Source organism: Rhizophagus irregularis, chromosome 1 (genome assembly GCF_026210795.1).
Source record: "Rhizophagus irregularis chromosome 1, complete sequence".
Lineage (NCBI taxonomy): Eukaryota > Fungi > Glomeromycota > Glomeromycetes > Glomerales > Glomeraceae > Rhizophagus > Rhizophagus irregularis.
The window spans coordinates 834,578-853,423 of record NC_089429.1 but is presented as its reverse complement, the minus strand read 5'-3'; the positions used below and the strand labels follow the sequence as shown (position 1 = coordinate 853,423).

At 26.6% G+C, this 18,846-nt stretch overlaps 3 protein-coding genes across 3 annotated transcripts; 1 reads left to right on the top strand and 2 right to left on the bottom strand.

The window, feature by feature from the left end:
- Window positions 1–10,406: 10,406 nt before the first annotated feature.
- OCT59_000146 (uncharacterized protein) lies at window positions 10,407–12,266 on the top strand (the record flags this gene model as incomplete). Its single annotated transcript, XM_066138625.1, has 5 exons — window positions 10,407–10,928; window positions 11,229–11,457; window positions 11,743–11,919; window positions 12,004–12,168; window positions 12,250–12,266. 5 exons carry the CDS (start codon window positions 10,407–10,409, stop codon window positions 12,264–12,266), a joined length of 1,110 nt encoding a protein of 369 aa, XP_065988104.1.
- A 2,124-nt stretch (window positions 12,267–14,390) lies between these two features.
- Window positions 14,391–15,445, bottom strand: OCT59_000145 (uncharacterized protein; the record flags this gene model as incomplete). Its single annotated transcript, XM_066138624.1, has 4 exons — window positions 14,391–14,668; window positions 14,730–14,865; window positions 15,125–15,267; window positions 15,331–15,445. 4 exons carry the CDS (start codon window positions 15,443–15,445, stop codon window positions 14,391–14,393), a joined length of 672 nt encoding a protein of 223 aa, XP_065988103.1.
- A 92-nt stretch (window positions 15,446–15,537) lies between these two features.
- Window positions 15,538–17,999, bottom strand: OCT59_000144 (uncharacterized protein; the record flags this gene model as incomplete). Its single annotated transcript, XM_066138623.1, has 7 exons — window positions 15,538–15,602; window positions 15,675–15,759; window positions 15,823–15,924; window positions 15,993–16,076; window positions 16,143–16,539; window positions 16,670–16,866; window positions 16,941–17,999. 7 exons carry the CDS (start codon window positions 17,997–17,999, stop codon window positions 15,538–15,540), a joined length of 1,989 nt encoding a protein of 662 aa, XP_065988102.1.
- Between the last annotated feature and the right edge of the window lie 847 nt (window positions 18,000–18,846).

Genomic DNA, 18,846 nt, shown 5'->3' with positions numbered 1-18,846 from the left:
TCGATTTTAGTGTAACATAGCAATCTTACCCAATTAAAATTCACATTTTGATTGCGTGACTAGAACGAAAATTATTTTGAAAAAATGAAAAATCTTTTTTTTTTTAAATCTTAAAACCAATCAACTCTAATTATTTTATAATAAATCTAAACAATATATTATTTATAAAATGTTTAAATTAGTTTTATTGATTTTAAAAAGTATGTCAAAAATAATTTATTTCTTTAATTAAAATTATAGGAAACCTCATTTAGGTTAAAATCTTACAATTGAATAAATAAAATTTCTTCCTGTTTTACTTTAATATAATTTAGAAACATGAATAAATATAAATAATAAATGCTCACAAAAAGCTTTTCAGAGCTTTATTATATAAAATTTTGCAAAGTTACATCACGAAAGATCGTGGAAGATCATTTTTTTCATTTCTAAAATCTCTGTCAAATATGTGCACTAGTATATGTTTAAAACTTTTACATGGGTAAACTCAAAGAAAAATAGTCTTCGAAATAGAAAAAGATCGCAGTACTAGATAGAAAGTTTTCAGAGAAATCTTATAAGTGAAAAAAAAAATGACTTCGATTGCCGATCACTTTTTTTTTTTTTTTGAATTGGTCTAAGTGACATTTAGAGATGGAAAAGTTTAGGTTGGGCGACCTGGGTTGATTTGTTCCATTTGGTTTATGCATTAGTTCAAATCTGGTTTGGTAAAATTTGATATGTACTGACTCGGGACAAAAACTGATTATGGAACTGAACCGGGTTTTCGGACACTTTCAGATAGGGATGCCAAAAGTTCGGTTATAACCGATCATAACCGGTTTTTACCGGTTCGGTTATCGGTTCGGTTTCAGTCCAAGACCGACCGGTTAACCGTCAGTTTTATATATAAAAAAAACCGATCAAAAAACCGATCGGTTAATTGTAAATTTTAATATATTCCGGAAAAAAAAAATGATTTTGTTTATTGAGAATACCATTAAAAACTATTGTTTTAGTGTTTTTATGTATAATATTCTCATTTTTGAAATTATCGAATTTACGCGTTGATCACGTGATTTTTCGTTTCTCTGAAAAAATCACAACATCGGCGTTATTGTTGTAAATAATTACATAAATTCAAAGAATATTATTCAAAAAGTTATAATTGATACTTTATGGCATTATTTTATTCGATTTTGCGGTATTTTTGTAATCGGTTTTGTAGTTCAGTTTTATCGGTCGGTTTTGCGGTCGGTTCGGTTTTGGTTGAAAACTGCAGTTTTAAAACCGAAACCGAACCGAACCGACCGTTGGCATCCCTACTTTCAGAGCAATAATTTCTTTGGAGTTTTTCATATTGCAAACTAATTGAATAGATGTTTGGAACATGAACCAGATATATGGCTAAATATTCGCCTGGTAATTTCAAAACTCAATATCATTGTTTCCAACAATATATCTATCATTTTTTATTAAAAAAAAGAAACAAGCGAAAAAATAGAGATGGAAGATTCTGACTTGTCAAATTGCGAAAAAGATTATGATTTAAATACAATGAAGATTTAAATGCGATTGTTATAGTATAGATTTTTAGATTAATCCTATATCACTTTTTTATATTCATTATAATGTCATTAATTTACGAACTTTATTGCAAAATTCTATATGTCCTGCAAGTGCTTATGACACCCTTCTGTTTTCGAAGATTCCAATCTCAAAATTTAGTTGCAAAATATTCGTATACGTGATAGTACATTACTACCCTAGGGTGCTGCCATCAACAACATTTGTACTATTTCTCATTCCCAACACATCACGGACAAGTAGTTATTCGATAGACAAGTTCCATATAGATATAAAATATCAACGCATGTCCTTAAATTTTTATTAAAACCATTTAAAAGAGTAAATATGTGTCATAGATTCAATTATTTAGATTTGTTTATAAATAAAACGTGACTATCAATTAGTTCCAAGTTGCCACTCGGCGAAAAAACTCTTCTGTTAATCGTTTGGTCCAAAATTTTGTAAGGAAAAATCGATGAATAAAAAGACGGGAAGTCCTATAAAACATAAGTAATAACAAGTGAAAAATGAAGTTCTATCTACGATAGAAAGAGTTTGAGGAAAGAGCGTTAATAAATATTAAGTACTTTATAAATAAAAATTTTAAAAATGTCAAGAGGAAGTCTTCACGCAACTTAACTAACGATATGGATAAAGTTTTTACCGTATGACAAATACAACTCAAGTATGTGAAGATATATGTAGAACACTAGGTTCAAGGAAAAAGTTAATGAGATAATTATAAGGAGTTGTGCAAGAAATATATAGAGAGTATAGAAAACGATATAGAAAGAATGGGAAAGCAAGCTCGAACCTTCGTCGCTGGCTGCGGGAGGCGCAACAAAATCCAAACCGCATGAGAATGATGACAAATTTCATATCAACACGGAAATTTATATACCAGATCCGTCGGAAATATTATTCCATGATTTTCTAGTAAGATGGTCAGGTGAGAAAATTGCACTCATTTTGAAACATTTATTGAATTAAATCAGTCAAAACGATTATGCGTTTAAAGAAGTATGATATAGAGAAGAAGTGAACACGAACTGTTCAATTTAAATTTGAAGGTAGACAGTAAACGTATTATATCAGATGGTTTTCGTCAGAAACGAAATTATTAAAAATTCGTGATGGATCGTTTATAAATAAGTACCTGATGTTGACAAGAATCTGGGATTGATGAAAATCTTCTCGAAACTTATATACGTAAAAGTAAAGATGGATAATTTAGAGATGAAGAAAGTTTGAGTAAGCGATCACGGATTCAATAGAGAAGGAAGGATCCGATGGAGTTTGGATAATTCCATCAAGAAAAAGTAAAGAATTTTAATAACTTTATTAATAGAGAAAAAAATAAAAATGGAAAAAGTAAAAATATTGGAAGAGCTTACCGAAGATGCAGTGGTTGACACAGTGAATAAATATAGGCAAGGAATTTTGCACGAAGAAACACCAAAAACTCAACCGATCAATAAAGAAGTACTTCCGAAAAGGTAGTAAGGCAGGATTGTACCAAGATTTTTCACCCCACGTGACCTGCATAAAATGTCACCCCGTGTCACACCCCACCGTAGTATTCTGGGGACTTGAAAATTTTTAGTGGTGAAAAAATAATTTTTCACGTCCCCTTAAACATCACCGATCACGTGGGGGTGGAATTTTACTTAGAAATCTTGGGGTCAATGGATTGTACAACGAGAGTCATGAGACTTCGCAACCATCTGTCATAATAAACGCGCAAGTTAATATAGGAAATAAAGTAAATGCAAATAGACAAATATAAATAAGTGAGTTACATAAATATATTAGTATATTACTCAAAATTAATTTGTATTGTTTTTTTTTTATTTACTACGCGTTACTAAAAAAAAAAGTTACATCTTCGGCAGCAATCCCTTTTACTTTCCGTTACATCTAATCTTCTAATGGGACGTGAATTAATCTTCGGCTTTACCTTCCTTTATTTAATTCATTAGGATCACATTTCAATATCTATGGCTTCTTGCGCCTTAATTCAATGTTTTTATGGCTTATTTCTTTTCCTTTTGCTCTTTTTTGACATTTTTTTATTTTACATTAAAAGCAAACAAGAGTTGTATAAGAATTACTATTACTATGTAGAAATTTCTTAGATAAATAGGCTCAGATAATTTACATTATTGTATCAGAAAAGGAAATTCTCTCAATATTATACCAATGCTACGATAGTCTTATTTTTATGATAACTTTGTTAAACTGTTTCGTTACAACTTACGAATAATAACTAGTGTAATGAGTAATCAATAAGGATACGATATTTGATATCTATTTGTAATACTAAGTATATATATATTATATATATATTACTAGGACCCCGAGCAATACTGAAATAGGTAACAAGAAATAAACGCGTAGAAATAACCATGAAAATCTTTCCTTTCTTAGATAATTTTCAATAATGTTGGTCAGAATTTTATTACTTATTTTAGTACTAGGTGATTTACATTGGCCCTGAAAAAATGCGTAGAGTTAATAGTAAATTTTGCTAATCTCCTATGACCTATTTATATATTGCTCGGGGTCCTATATTACTCTTAACTATCTAAATATATTGTATAAAGTTTTCAACCTAAAAAATTACTTTATGGATAAAATTACAAAAAAAAAGAAAATAAGTTTTGTCTAAAAATCTCCGCTGTTGAAGTATTATATGATAGTGGAAATCAAATGTATTATTATACTTAATTTGTTATCACGTTTGAAACTTAAAAAACTGATAATAATTTTTTTTTTTTACTTGTAATGTCAGCATTTAAATACTTTTAATTCAAATAATATTCTCAAAAATAATATATGACTTAAACGGGTTTCCAGATGTGTTGCATTCAAATGTGTTAAAATGGGTTAACGCTTTTGATGAATAATAATCATTTTAGATATTCATATATATTTATTAAAATTTATACAATTTAAAATAATAATCAAATGAATTATGAATAATTCATAAATAATTTTTTATTGTAAACACTAGTGTGTTGTTACATAATACTTTGCTTACACATAATATTTGAATTATTTAAATTACAAACTAAGAATCTTTTTACTACTCTAATCTTAGTGTTTAAATAATTCCAAAATAAATAATAAAATAATAAAAATGAATTTGTTTTCAAGCAAATTAATTTAAAATTCATCTAAAGAGAATAAATATATTAGTAAATAATATAATATAGTTTATTATTTTAATATTATTAAAAATATTAAATTATAAACAAACCATTGGGAGTTTCTTGTTTATCTTTTTCATCTGAATGAAGATTTGGATTATTTTGTACTTCATCTATATAAATAAGATTAGAATAATAATAACTGATCATTATTAAATAATTTATTTTACTTACCATTAATACTAATATTTGATTGTCGTTGCATGGATTCTCTCTCGTAGTCATTTTGAACGTCTACTATTATCAATAAATCAAACAACAAAAATATTATAAGAAAATTAGAATCGATATATAAATAAATATTTTAAGGCTTTACCGTTCTCTATTTTTAATTTTTTGGATAATCTGGGTGATTCTTTACTATAATTATCTAAAATTAAGATATACAGTAAATTAGTATTTATTTACTATAAAACACTAATAAGAATAAATTACCATTGGAACTAATTGGTATATATTGATTACTCGATTTACTAAGATTACCAGCTATAATAAAGTGAATCATTTAATATTTTATTGTATAAAATTCAATATAATTTTAATAAAGATTTTTACTGGGTGTGATCATCACCATTGGCCGGAATTATCAATTTTTACCGGCACTATATTTTTTAATGCTGGTCGATCGTTGTAATTTCAGTCACCGGTGATCATCACCCCGGTGATAGTTAGAAAAATTCTTTAATAAATACTTACAATTACTAGAAATACTAAAATCATATGATCTACTGATATAAAATGCTATTTAAAAAAAAAAAGAGATTATCTCAATCTATTTATTAATTAATAAAGGACGTATACTAAAACATTATTGTCATTATATTACCTTTTTGTTCTTCTATTATTATTTAATTAAAAAAAGGTATCGTTAATTATAATGTTAAAGAAAAAAATCAAATAGTTAATAAACATTAAAAAAGCGTACCTTCTGTTGCATTTTTTGGTTCAGGTAGATTTTTAAAATTATAAATTTTACTTGTAAATATTTTACTACTCATTATATTGCTTGTTTTTTTATCTAATTGTATTATTTGTTGAGGTAGTTCATCAGGTTTATTTTGATAATATGATTTAATATCGTTTATTTCATCAAAGAGTGTATTACTATCAGGTCTTTTTAGTGGATTAGCATCCCAACATTGTTCCATTAGACTTTTATATTCGGAAGGAATTTCTGATATAATTTTTGGTCTTATACCATCAATAATATTAAATGCAAGAATACAATCATGTTCATAATTCATAAATGGTGGTTGTCCAAATGAAATTTCCCACATAAGCATTGCAACACTATAAATATCAGATTTAAAAGTATATTCTTTTCTACTAATAACTTCAGGAGCTATGTAAGGAAGATTTCCATATATACTTGTTGATGGTTTGTCTACAGGGCCACAAAATCCAAGATCACTAATTTTCCATTGATCATTAAACTGTGAATATAATATATTTCCAGAATGCAAATCTCTATGAATTGAATTTTCTTCATGAATCCGATCAAGTGCATATATTATTTCGAAAGTAATTCTAATTCTTTCTTTCCATGTAAGTTGATAATGATTTTGTTGTAAATATTCTCTTAAATTCATATCAAACTTTGTCATTACAAGTAAATAATTTCCATTTGATGGATTTTGTGTTAAACCATGACATAGAACGGTAGATGGATATTTGTTGCCTAAAGTTAAATGTGATTTAGCCTTTAAAAAATAATAAATATTATATTATTAACGATTAAAATTTTAAATTTCCTTAAATATTTTTAACTTACAAACCTCTTCAAACCAACCTTGACTTGCATTTTCAACATTTTTTAATTCTTTAAGTATTACAACAAGAGTTCCAAATCTTATTAATTGTTGCTCTTTAGAATCCCATTCTTCATAGTATCCATCAATCCAATCTGCTGTATAAATCTCTGAGAATCCACCTTTTGTCAGGTATTTAATATTTTTTAAATTATTAAATGGGATCCATTCAATAATAACATCTGATATAAGTGTTTCCATTTGACAATTTTTTATTAAATCATCAATAACATTATTTCCAGAAGTCCAATTTAAAAAATTAGATTTTAAATAATTTCGAACACAATATTCACAATATAATGTAGCTAAACATTTTTGGTTACAATTTTCACAAATTCTTCTTGGTCCATCATTATAAATAATTTTATCTCGGTCATAAGATTTATTATTTAATCTTATTGCTTCAGTTTTTTCTTCTTCTGTAAGAGAATTATCAGCAAGGATTGTCTGTTGCATAAATTCATGTCCTTTGTGAAAGTCATTGTGGGTATTATTATCAATTAATACAAATGCTTTACTAAGTACTGCTCGTATTAATTCTTCCCGAATATTGGACATTTTTGTAAAAAAAAGAAATATTTTTAAGTGCAAAAAAAAACAACGTTTCTATAGACGGTTAAACAAATAAGTTGTACAACCACCAAAATTTTAATATTGTCTACCCGTCATGTATGGCGAGCCGTGCTTGACAAAAGCGTGCCGCATTTTACGGCATGTACAGCAGGTACGGCAGCACGACAAGTACGGCAGCAGGTACAGCAGTTACAGCGGCGCAAAAATATCATTCTTGATAGATATGCAGGAGAATCTTGATATGCATAATATGCATAATATGCATAATATATTTTACAGTAAAGTCTATCAAGAATAATACCTCATGTCTATCTTTTGCTAAAGCGGCAGGTAGCGCCTGATCGCGGCGCAAAATATCATTCTTGATAGATATGCAGGAGAATCTTGATATGCATAATATATTTTACAGTAAAATCTATCAAAAATAATACTTTTGCGATCGCGGCAAGTGCTGCAGCAGGGTAGCGCCTGATTGTGACAGATGCTTTTATACAGTAGTTGCTTTCGGTAATAGGCTATTTTTGGAAATTGGATTTTTGAGCTTTTTAGTATAGATTTACATTCATTTTCAAATTATTTGATTTTCTCAACATAAATGGTTAGGTCAATTTTTTTTCTGAATTGTTGGTCCTATACTACCATCTATACTGTATTATTAATTATTAAAATATATTTAGTCTACTTTTTGATGCAACATACATAACGCATCAAGTTATTAAGAAAGTGGTTTGGCATTTTTTCTTGAAATTTATATATAAAAATGCTAAAAAAAAAAACACTTTTTATATTTGTTTTTTAATGAAAAAAAAAAATGTTTGGTTTGATTTTTTTTTATTTCTTTTAATGAAAAACGTCTAGTTTGTCGTTTTTTTAATTAAAAAAAAACTTTTTTTCATTTCTTTTAATGACGTTATTTATTTTTTCTTTTATCATAATGAAAAAACGACTGGTTTGGCGTTTTTTTTAATTAAAAAAACTTTTTTTTTCTTTTAATGGAAAAACGTCAGGTTCGACGTTTTTAATTAAAAAAAATGATTATTCTTTTTTTTTAATGAAAAAACTGAACATCTGATTCGACGTTTTAAAACTTTTTTTATTTTTTTTTAATGAAAAAAATGTTTCTATCTAATTATAACAATTGTCATATTTAGATTACCCTGTATAAATACTTTGAATTGTGTAATATTGAAAAATGTGATATTCTTGCGTCCGATCTGTTTTGTATTTATCATCATTTCATAAGGAAATTTGATTGACTTTTCTGAATACGATAACCAATCTTTAAACTAATACATTTCCAGTTAATTAAAATTTTAACTAGATTTATTTTATTCTGATGGATTAATACTAACAAAAAAAAGTATAATTTTTCTTATTAATTGCATTTTATTTGCGGTCATGATTAGAACTGTCATACAGCTTTTTCGATGTTTAGAGATTTTTGGATATTGTTTCTGACTAATAAATTCTCAAGAAAATGTTTTTTTAATTTTGTAATTAAATCTATAATAAATTTTTTGATAAATTTATATAACTAAAAAATTTGTCTGATGTTTGGATTATTCTCCATAACTGATAAATAATTTTAATTAAAACCCATGACATGCATCCGCCTGATCTATTTATGGTTAAAAACTATTCGATCCATGTGCATTCCAATTAACTAATCCAATTTCAGTTAATGAAATTTTAACAGTTAATCTTTTGATTATTAATTAGCTTTTTTGATTTCATTTTTTTCAAACCGAAAAATTTTTCGTCCCTTTTCTTCTTTCGGTTTAGTTTTTTTTTTAAACCGAAAAATTATTTTTTCTCATTCTTTTCCCATTTCATTTAATTTTTGAAAATTTTTTTTTTTTATTAAATAATCCTATTGTCTCGGTCTTTTAAGACCAATTTTTTTTATATTATTTTTTTTTCGATCTTTTTTTTAGACCGTATTATTATTTTTAAAAAATTTTTTTTTCACTCTTTTTGGACTGAATTATTGTCTGAATTTTTTTTAGTACTTATTTTTTTTCGGATTTCTTTTTTCAGAAATTTCCCTTTTTTTTAAACCGATTTCTTTCTTCATCCTTTTTCTTTCCCCAATTTTTTTTTATTTTTTTTTCTTTCAACTTTTTTTATTATTAAATAAAGAAATAAAATATTATATTAAATATATTTACAAAATTATTATTATTTTTTTTAAATCAATATAACATGTAGAAATTTGACCGACGTTGATATACATTGTAGAAACCTGTGATTTGTCAACGATTTAGAATAAAACATGTGACAATGTGATATCAGACGGTCTTGTGAAGCCGTTGATGACACGCTTTTTCGAAGTTGTAATACTTTAAAAGAAATATCTTGAATAAGTGGGTAAATATTATCAAAAATTAAATTCAAGGGATTTTTTCGATGTAGAAAATATTATTTGACGATACAATTCAGTTATTATTTATTACTTATCAAAAATAAGTATAAGAGAAATTAAACCATCTACTTTGCAAACAATGCTAACAATGCTAAATTTACGTACTTTAATAATAAAAAAAAAATTCCATATCGGGAAAAAGCCCTACCGCAGTTTGTTTTAACCTATTTTTTCTTCCTCTTTTACTTGCTATTTCCCTTTCTTTCCTTTTTTTCCCATTTTATTTCCTTTCATTCCTTCTCCTCTTTCCTTCCCCCTTTCCATCCTTTCTTATTCGTATTTTATTTAAAAAAAAGTGTTGAAAAACACCCACAAAAAGCAAATCCTTTAATAAAATGGATAAAAAAATTTTTTTAGCTGATCTTATGACTTTTTATTTATTTATTTTATAGCTCACGTGTTAGGTTAAAAATTACAAATATTATTGAAAGATCAAATCACGTGATTTTATCATTATTTTCCGCAACCCTGTAAACAAAAACTATACAAAAATAGGGTTCATGTTTCATTTCAGTGTTACCGAAAATGGATTTCCAAAAAAAGAAATGATTTATTATTAATAACAAGTTACGCTGATCATTACTATAATAGGAAGGCATGATGTTTACGCGTCACTGATCACGTGCAGCCACGAGTTCAAAAACACTAGGGACTTGAGGGACTTAGAATTTTTTCGTACCAAAAATTTATTTGTCACCCGTTATTTGTCACCGGGATTGGCGTAACAGAGGTGCATTCCAAAATATAAATAGAAGTGCTCATTATTTTGAAAAAATGAAAATGTTACTGTATTACCTGTTATATAAAAAAGCCTAGTATTTAATAATCTCTGAACCTTCTTGAAATATGGCCAAAAGTATCGAAGAATCAAATGAAATCTGCCATAATAGATCTTATTATGAAACAGCCATACGTAACGAAGAATTTGGCCATTGTAATAAATGTAGAAAGCCAAAAACTGACCATGATTGGTGTCAAAGTTGTTGTTCAGAACAATTTAAACTATTTGAATGGACAAGTGAGAATGAAAGTATAAATGATTTTGTTAGAAGAGCTCAATCAAAAGCGAGAAATCATTGGGAAGTTATAGAATGGATTCCATATACGAGATTAATAAATGTAAAATATCTCACAAAAGGTGGTTTTAGTACTATTAACAAGGCTATTTGGTTAGATGGATATATAATTTGTTGGAATGATAGCGAAAATTGTTGGGATAGAAATCGTTATAAACTTGAAGAAGAAGATTATTTAGATTATAGAAATGAAAAAAATAATATTGACTTAACTCTCAAGGAAGATGAAAAGGTCGGATTTCATGTTGTTCTTAAGAGCTTAAATAATATTAACGAGGATTCTTTAAATGAGGTAAGTAATTTAGTTTTATAAAAAAAAATAGAGCTTAAACTTGAGTCAAAACGACATAATGCTGACTGGAATAACAAAATGTCCGGTCAGTATGTTCTTCGAAATTCGAATAAAAAATTTCGCTCGAGTGCAAATCAACTTGAGTTTGAGTACATAAAAAGGGACGTCTAAGCGGAGTTAAATCGCATGATCATAATAAAGAATATTTGTCACTTTTCATGCTCGGCAATTTACTCCATTTTAGATAATCCTATAAAAAAGTTCATACTAACATCTTAATTTAACATATTAATATTTTAGTGGGAAAATTATTTAGAATTTTTATATTCAGCTATAAATAACTATGCAAATTTTGTGAGAGTGTTTGGGATAACTCAAGATCCAGTAACAAAAGTTTATATGGTCGTATTAGAAGAAATGAAGAGAGGGAGTTTAAGAGATAATTTATTAATAAAAAAATATAATCCAAATGATAAATATCATAATTTATACGAAATAGCATGTTCACTTTCAGCTTTATCCAAGTCTAGTATGACTCATGGAGATTTACATAACGGAAACTTGCTCTTAAAAGATGAATTCCATATATATATAAGTGATTTTGGACAGAGTAGACAATATAATCAATCAATTAATTCCAAGGATATTTATGGAATAATTCCTTATATGGCACCAGAAGTATTACGTGGAAAACCATATACTAAAGCTTCAGATATTTATAGCTTCGGTGTTATTATGTGGGAGTTTACATCAGGAGTTTCAGCATTTCATGATATTCCTCATGATTTTGATCTTTCTTTACAAATATGTAAAGGACATAGACCAGAAATTATAGAAGGCACAGAACCTGATTATGTAGAATTAATGAAAAGATGTTGGGATAATGATCCTAATAAAAGACCAACTGCGAAAGAATTATCAGAAATATTTGATGTATGGTCGGCAAAATATCTTATGGAAATGGACTATGATAAGAGAAAATCAGTACCGGGTAAGAAAGTTATTTTTTTTTTTAAAATTAAAGTTTATATTATATTATTTTTGATAATGAAAAAATTTTTTTTTATCATTATAGTACCTACTATTATAGAGAATCATCCATTATCCTGTTATATAAGCAGAAAAATCGATCATTATGCAAAATTAAATGAAATTTTAGATCAAGGAGAATTAAGTTCAATAATTGTGATTGATGAAGGAAAAGATAATATTGAATCAAGAGAAGATTCAGATGAATTAGGTAAATGTTGTTCATATATCGATTTTTTTTTTACTATTGAATAATTATTTATTATTTATTTATACGTTTTTTTTATTTTAGAAGATTTAAAGATTTAATGTTTATTGAAGTTTTTTTAACCAACTTCAGCACAAGATACTAAAAGTAGTAGGTAGATAATTTATGCGATATTAGCATGACTTGTATATTACTTGAAACTACTAATAAATAATAAAATTAACTGCGATCATGCATTCTCTTAATTCTTTATAAAAGAATAACTAGAGTCATACCCTAGGGCCGGTGACCCGCCCTTACTAAGAGTAGGATATATACCATAAATTTTAACACTTATTTGCAGAAACAATAATATTGGTAATAAATACAGTATATAATTTAATTTTTATTTGAAATAAATAAATAATTTATTTCATTTTTTTTTCATCTAAAATAATTTAATTTATTGTTTTTTTGCATTTTGATTTAAGATCCGATCCGCCTATGATCGACAGAAAATTACTATATAAATTCGGGGGAAATTTTATTGCAAAAAATAAACTAAATAGGCAAATTTTGCCAATCAAAATCACCACAAATCATGTTGTGGTACCAAGTCATGTGATGAAACTTAAAAATGCCAAGAAAAATATCGAGAAAAAATTTTCACATAGAAACTCACAATAAACGCTAAAATCTGACACCTACCATGTCTTAAATATTCATTATTCAGTAAAAATTGCTTCACGCATGAAAATTACTCAAATATTATTGTCAAAGTGATGGTTTTTTGGCTAAAAACAAGCGTAACTAACGTACAAATAGAAAAGATCTAAATGAAAAATTTAACTTAAAATAACATATCTGCTATATAAATCCTTCTAAAAAGCCATTATTACCTATTGTTCTGGTAATTGTATGTTATTTTTTTTTATATTATTGTTACAACACTTTCAAAAAGCTAATAATAATTTGCAAACTAATGCTAAGAGTTTGTGTGATGCACTCAAATTGAAAAACTAGATAAGAATATATATACCAAAACTTCCACCATTTGAAATTAATTTACAGGTTACTCCTCATGAAAATAGAAAGAGATCATAGTAACATGTGAACTAAAAGCAAGAGAAAATATTAGAATTATATAAAACAAGTAGTTTTAAACGTATAAAATACATGAGAACATAATTTTAAGTGTTCATATTTGTTAAAATAACGTAATATATGACTTGAAATTCTCGCATATATATATATACACCTGTCAAATCTGACGCTGCCTCAAAGTAAAGTTTTGAACAAATAAATAAATTTCTCAATTTTTTTTTGTTTTTTTTATCTTTGACATTTAAGGAATCATCATGTGAATTTTGGTGCCACAGCATGATGATCTGCGGTTTTTATAGCCCATAAAATTTAGCCAATTTTGGCATTTTTATAATAACTTCACCCCAAATTTATATAGTAATTTTCTGTCATTCGTAGGCGGATCAGCTCTTAATAATAACCTTGTAATTGGCTTTAAAAAAAGAAATATTATGAATTTTTTTAATTTATAAAAAACATTTAACAATTTTTTTTTAAAAATTTTTTTCAGTTTCTAACCATGCTGTAGTAAACTTTTTAAAAATTTTACATAAAACGTATATTATAATTTATATTCATATTCAAAAATAAAATTATTCAATAAAATTTATTTCACACGAATCAAATTTGGACAATTCTATGTCCACATTTTTTTTTATTAATGTTTTTTGATAAATAATTTTTTTTTAGTATATAATGCTTTTATTTTAATAAATAAATTTATATAATGTTTTTTTTTAATAAATAAATTCAATTTTTTTAGTAAAAAAATTTAATAAATTCGGGTATATAATTTTTTTAATAAATCAATTCATGTAATATATACTTTAATAAGTAAACTCATTAATTTTTTTTAATAATTAAATTTGTATAATGTTAAACTCGTATACCCAGTAAAAAGTATTTGTCAAATTTTCGTATAAAAAATGTAATATATTTTAACATAACAAGTTTAATACAATTATGAGCATCCATTTATACAAAATTTGTAAATGATTTGTAGCAAACTCGTAATACTTTTATTTAGCATTCGAAATACATTTGTATATATTTTGTTTTACATATGTATAAATTATATAGAATGTAATATATTAAAGTATAATATATTAAATATGTACTAATTTATAAAATATCAAATACATAGATAAATATATTAAATAATGTTATACCGCTTTACATTTATGACCAGGATGTTTTGCTGGAGGAATTCTGATAGTTTCAGCATCTTCAACACCTTTCTCATCATCAGGTGGTTGTGCTGCTTTAGTTTTACGACCAGGACGTTTTGCTGGAGAAATTCTGATAGTTTCGACGTACTCAACACCTTTTTCATCATCAGGTGGTTGTGCTGCTTTAGTTTTACGACCAGGACGTTTTGCTGGAGAAATTCTGATAGTTTCGACGTACTCAACACCTTTTTCATCATCAGGTGGTTGTGCTGCTTTAGTTTTACGACCAGGATGTTTTGCTGGAGAAACTGATAGTTTCGACGTCCTCAACACCTTTTTCATCATCAGGTGGCTGTGTTGCTTTAGTTTTACGACCAGGACGTTTTGCTGAAGGAATTCTGATAGTTTCAACGTCCTCAACACCTTTTTCATCATCAGATGGCTGTGTTATCTTACGTTTACGACCACCCTATAAAAAAAGAATGTCCGGAAATTGTAGCTAAAAACGTCCGGAAAATGTTTATTTGTCTGGAATATATCCAGAATATTGCAATATTCCGGACATTGGAAAATTTCCATTTTCCAGAAAATGTCCAGAAAATGTCTAGGAGGGTTCAGACCCAGCGTCCAGAAAGTGTCCAGAATATTGCAATTTTCTGGACGTTTTCCGGACATACGGACATTTTACGGATGTTTTAGCTACAATTTCCGGACATTTTTTTTTTTACAGGGCCAGGACATTTTGCTGGAGGAATTCTTACAACTTCAACGTCTTCAATGGCTTCTTCTTTATCAGATGATTGTGTTATTTTATGTTTATGGCCAGGACGTTTAGAATAAGCTGGGGAGACATCAACGGCTTCTAATAATTCTATTGTAATGTATTTTATATATTTAGTTGATTACATATGTATTAAAGAATCTATGAGCTTACTCTTACTCGGTAAAGATTTATTATTATCAAGCCTTTCCAAACTTTCTATATTCAGGCTGTTGGATACCAATAATGGTTCTGTTTGATTGGTAGTAATGTTATTAATTTGATTCATTTTAAAATATTTCATCAAAATTAAAAATTACCACGATTTTTTGTTAATAGTTCATTTCCTTTTTTGGCTCTTTTACTATTACCATTTGGTTTTCAGATCTTAGCTTTATTAACAGAAATATTTGTCTTATGCATTTCACTAAGATTAAGAATTGACCCTATAAAATGTTGAAAATTTTAGTAAAATAGCAGAATAATGACAAAACAATATTAAATTAAGATAAACTTACGTCTATAATTTATATGTTGACAAATCATCTCACGTTCCGCCCAATCACTAACAGTTTCTGGAAAGGATGGATTTTTTTTGCAAAACTAAAGCAAAATAAATAATATTGCATTAAACTAGTCAATTAAACAAAATATAAGTTTATTTACCTTGTCAATGCATTTATTAATTTCAATAATTGGCATATCACGATATTCAATAGTTGAAAATAAATGATAAAGTTTTTCAGCTACAATAAGCCTCATAGATTCCTATAATTTTTTAAAGTTAGATTATTTACAAAAATTTAATGTAAATTAAACAACATGTACCATATTACCATATAACCATGCCAAATCCTTTTTGGAATGTGAAGAAAAGAAGGAATCTTTTGATAATTTATATTTTTCTTTTTGAAAATTGGCTATTATATATTTTAAAATAATAAATAAAAATAACAATAAAATGTTATATTTAAAATAATTGCCACCTGTTTAGGTTCATCACTAGAAAATTCAGTATCATCTTCTTCAGAGAGGGTTGGCTGACTTTTATTATTTGATTTATTATTAAAAGATTTATCCTTTAAACGACTTTGATTTGATAATCCTTTTGTTTTATTTGTTATGGCAAAAGATTCTTTATCTACAAGTTCTTGGTTCGATTTTCTCTTTGTCTTTTCCTTTTTCATAGAAGTATTTTCAAGTTTCATAATTTTTTTTTTAAGTTCTGCAATTTTTTTCAATGTAGATTCCTTTTCACAATTAATAAAAGAACCACCATTGGAATTGGAAGAACTATCAGACATTTCACTATTATTATATTCCATTATGGAGAAAATATTTATTTTTCGAAAAATAAAAGTAATGAATCCTGGGAAAATAAAACTTTTAAAATAAAAAAGATCATATGAATTATATAAACTTATAATACGTCATAATTATTTAAGTTAAATTCTTATTGCATAACTATTTTTAATTGGTTCAACATATTTATACATTAAATATATATACATACCCAAATGAAATACCCTCGATAATATTTAATTTGTCATTCCATGTAATGTTTATAAAATTCTTTTTCAAATAACTATGTAAATCTCCACCTTCTGCATAATCCATTATCAGCATATACTCCTCTGTTACAGGATCTTGTGTAATACCATAACACATAATCACACCGTAAGCTTTATTAAGTTGACAAAATGATTTTAACTAATAAATTATAAATATTTTAGTTAAATTTTAAATATATTACAAAATCCAAAATATTAATATTTAAATATTACTTCATCTAAAAAATATTGTGAATCACGTAATTTTTTTATAGCAACATCTCTATCAGACGAACCATCAACCAAAGTTGTTTTATGAACAATACTAAATCCTCCTTCTGCTATTTTCCTTAAATTTGTAATTTGAGAATATGGAATCCATTTTATTTTTAGTCTTATTGTACGCAAATGTTTTATAATAAATTTATATACTTCAAATGGAATAATATTTGTATTATTATTCATATAATCAGCAATCGAATGTTGTTCATTATTGTCAAATATTGTAGAAGCAAGAAATTCATCTATGATATAATTTCCACTGAACATATTTGTAATATCAATAATAATAAATAATATCCTTTTACATTTCATACATTGAGATTGGTCCGTAATTCCAAAAATAATATTTGTTGTTAAACAATATCTACATCCAGTATAAATTACACAGCAATTAGAACACCATTTTTGATAATAAGATTCTGAATGTTGGTGTATGTATTTTAATTCTAGTTCACAAACTAAACATTTATTACAATTATCCCACCATGGCAAATTTAGAATTGAAATAGACTTTTTTGTCAAAGTTGATTTAACCCATCCAGAAAAAAATTGATAACAATCTTGGCCATTCTTAGATAAATATGATGACCATCGTTTATCACATAATTCACAATATACTTTGTCATGAGTACAAAACAGTGATAAATAGCTATTATTGAATGACAAAATATTTGGAATTACTTGTCTAAAATATGAAACCTCAGAACAATATTCACACCATTCTTGAATATTCATTGTATTAAAATTATTCCTATTTACTTCATGTTTGATACACTGAACATTATTTGTAGTTATATATGTATCCAAATATGTATAATTGCCCGTTGTATATTTATTATACCAAAATAAACAATTTTTACAATTTTTTTGTTTAAATTCAAGTGTTACAGAGTATTTATTTCCACAATAATTACATATGTTCTCATCATTTTTAAAAGGAATAAATAAAACAGGTACAGGACTAGATTTTAATCTTGGCGTAGGATTAAATGTATTATTATCTGAGTTCATAATGTTATATTTCAAGTAATTTATGTAATTCAACTTTTAAGTAATTTATAAAAGTCGAAACAAACGGTAATTATATAATTATGCATGTTGACGATCATCGGTTATTCGGTTTGATAAATTTCATAAATTTCCCAACATAATTACATAATTCCAATGTGTCCGATCGACGATAATGTTATTGCTATTCATAATTTCATACATAGAGAACAGGAAAACGGACAATTTCATATCACAAAAATATACGTGCAACTGTAACGTTTACATTAGTTTGTATGAATTAATTTTGAATTGCTGATCCGTATTCCTTATTAGTTAAGAGTCGCCTGATCGGCAAGTCCGTGTTGTATATCTAATCCAATTCCGGTTAATGAAATTTTAATCGGAAATTTATTTTTCTTTTCGAACCAATCTGAATTTTTTCGTTTTTTTTTCTTGAACCGATCTATTACTTTCAGTTCTTTCTTTTCCGTTTTTTAAAAAATTTTCATTTTTTTTTCCTCTTTCTTTTTCGGTTTGGTTTTTTTCCCAAATTGAATTTTTTTTTCGGTGTCTTTGGAGTGTCTTTGGACCAAATTTTTGTCCTTTTTTTCAGAATTTTTTTCGGCACTTATTTTTTTTTCGGATTCTTTTTTTTTCCGAAAATTTTCCTTTTTTAAACTGATCTCTTTCTTCTTTTCACCAAATTTTTTTTTCGTCATCATTTTTTCAAATTTTTTTATTTTTATTTTTTGTTTTCAGTTTTTTTCCGGTTTGCTTTTTTCCAATCCGAATTTTTTTTTCCCTTTTCCTTTTTCTGTTTGACTTTTTTTTCAAACCGAATTTTTCTTTCCCGAATACATTCTTTTAC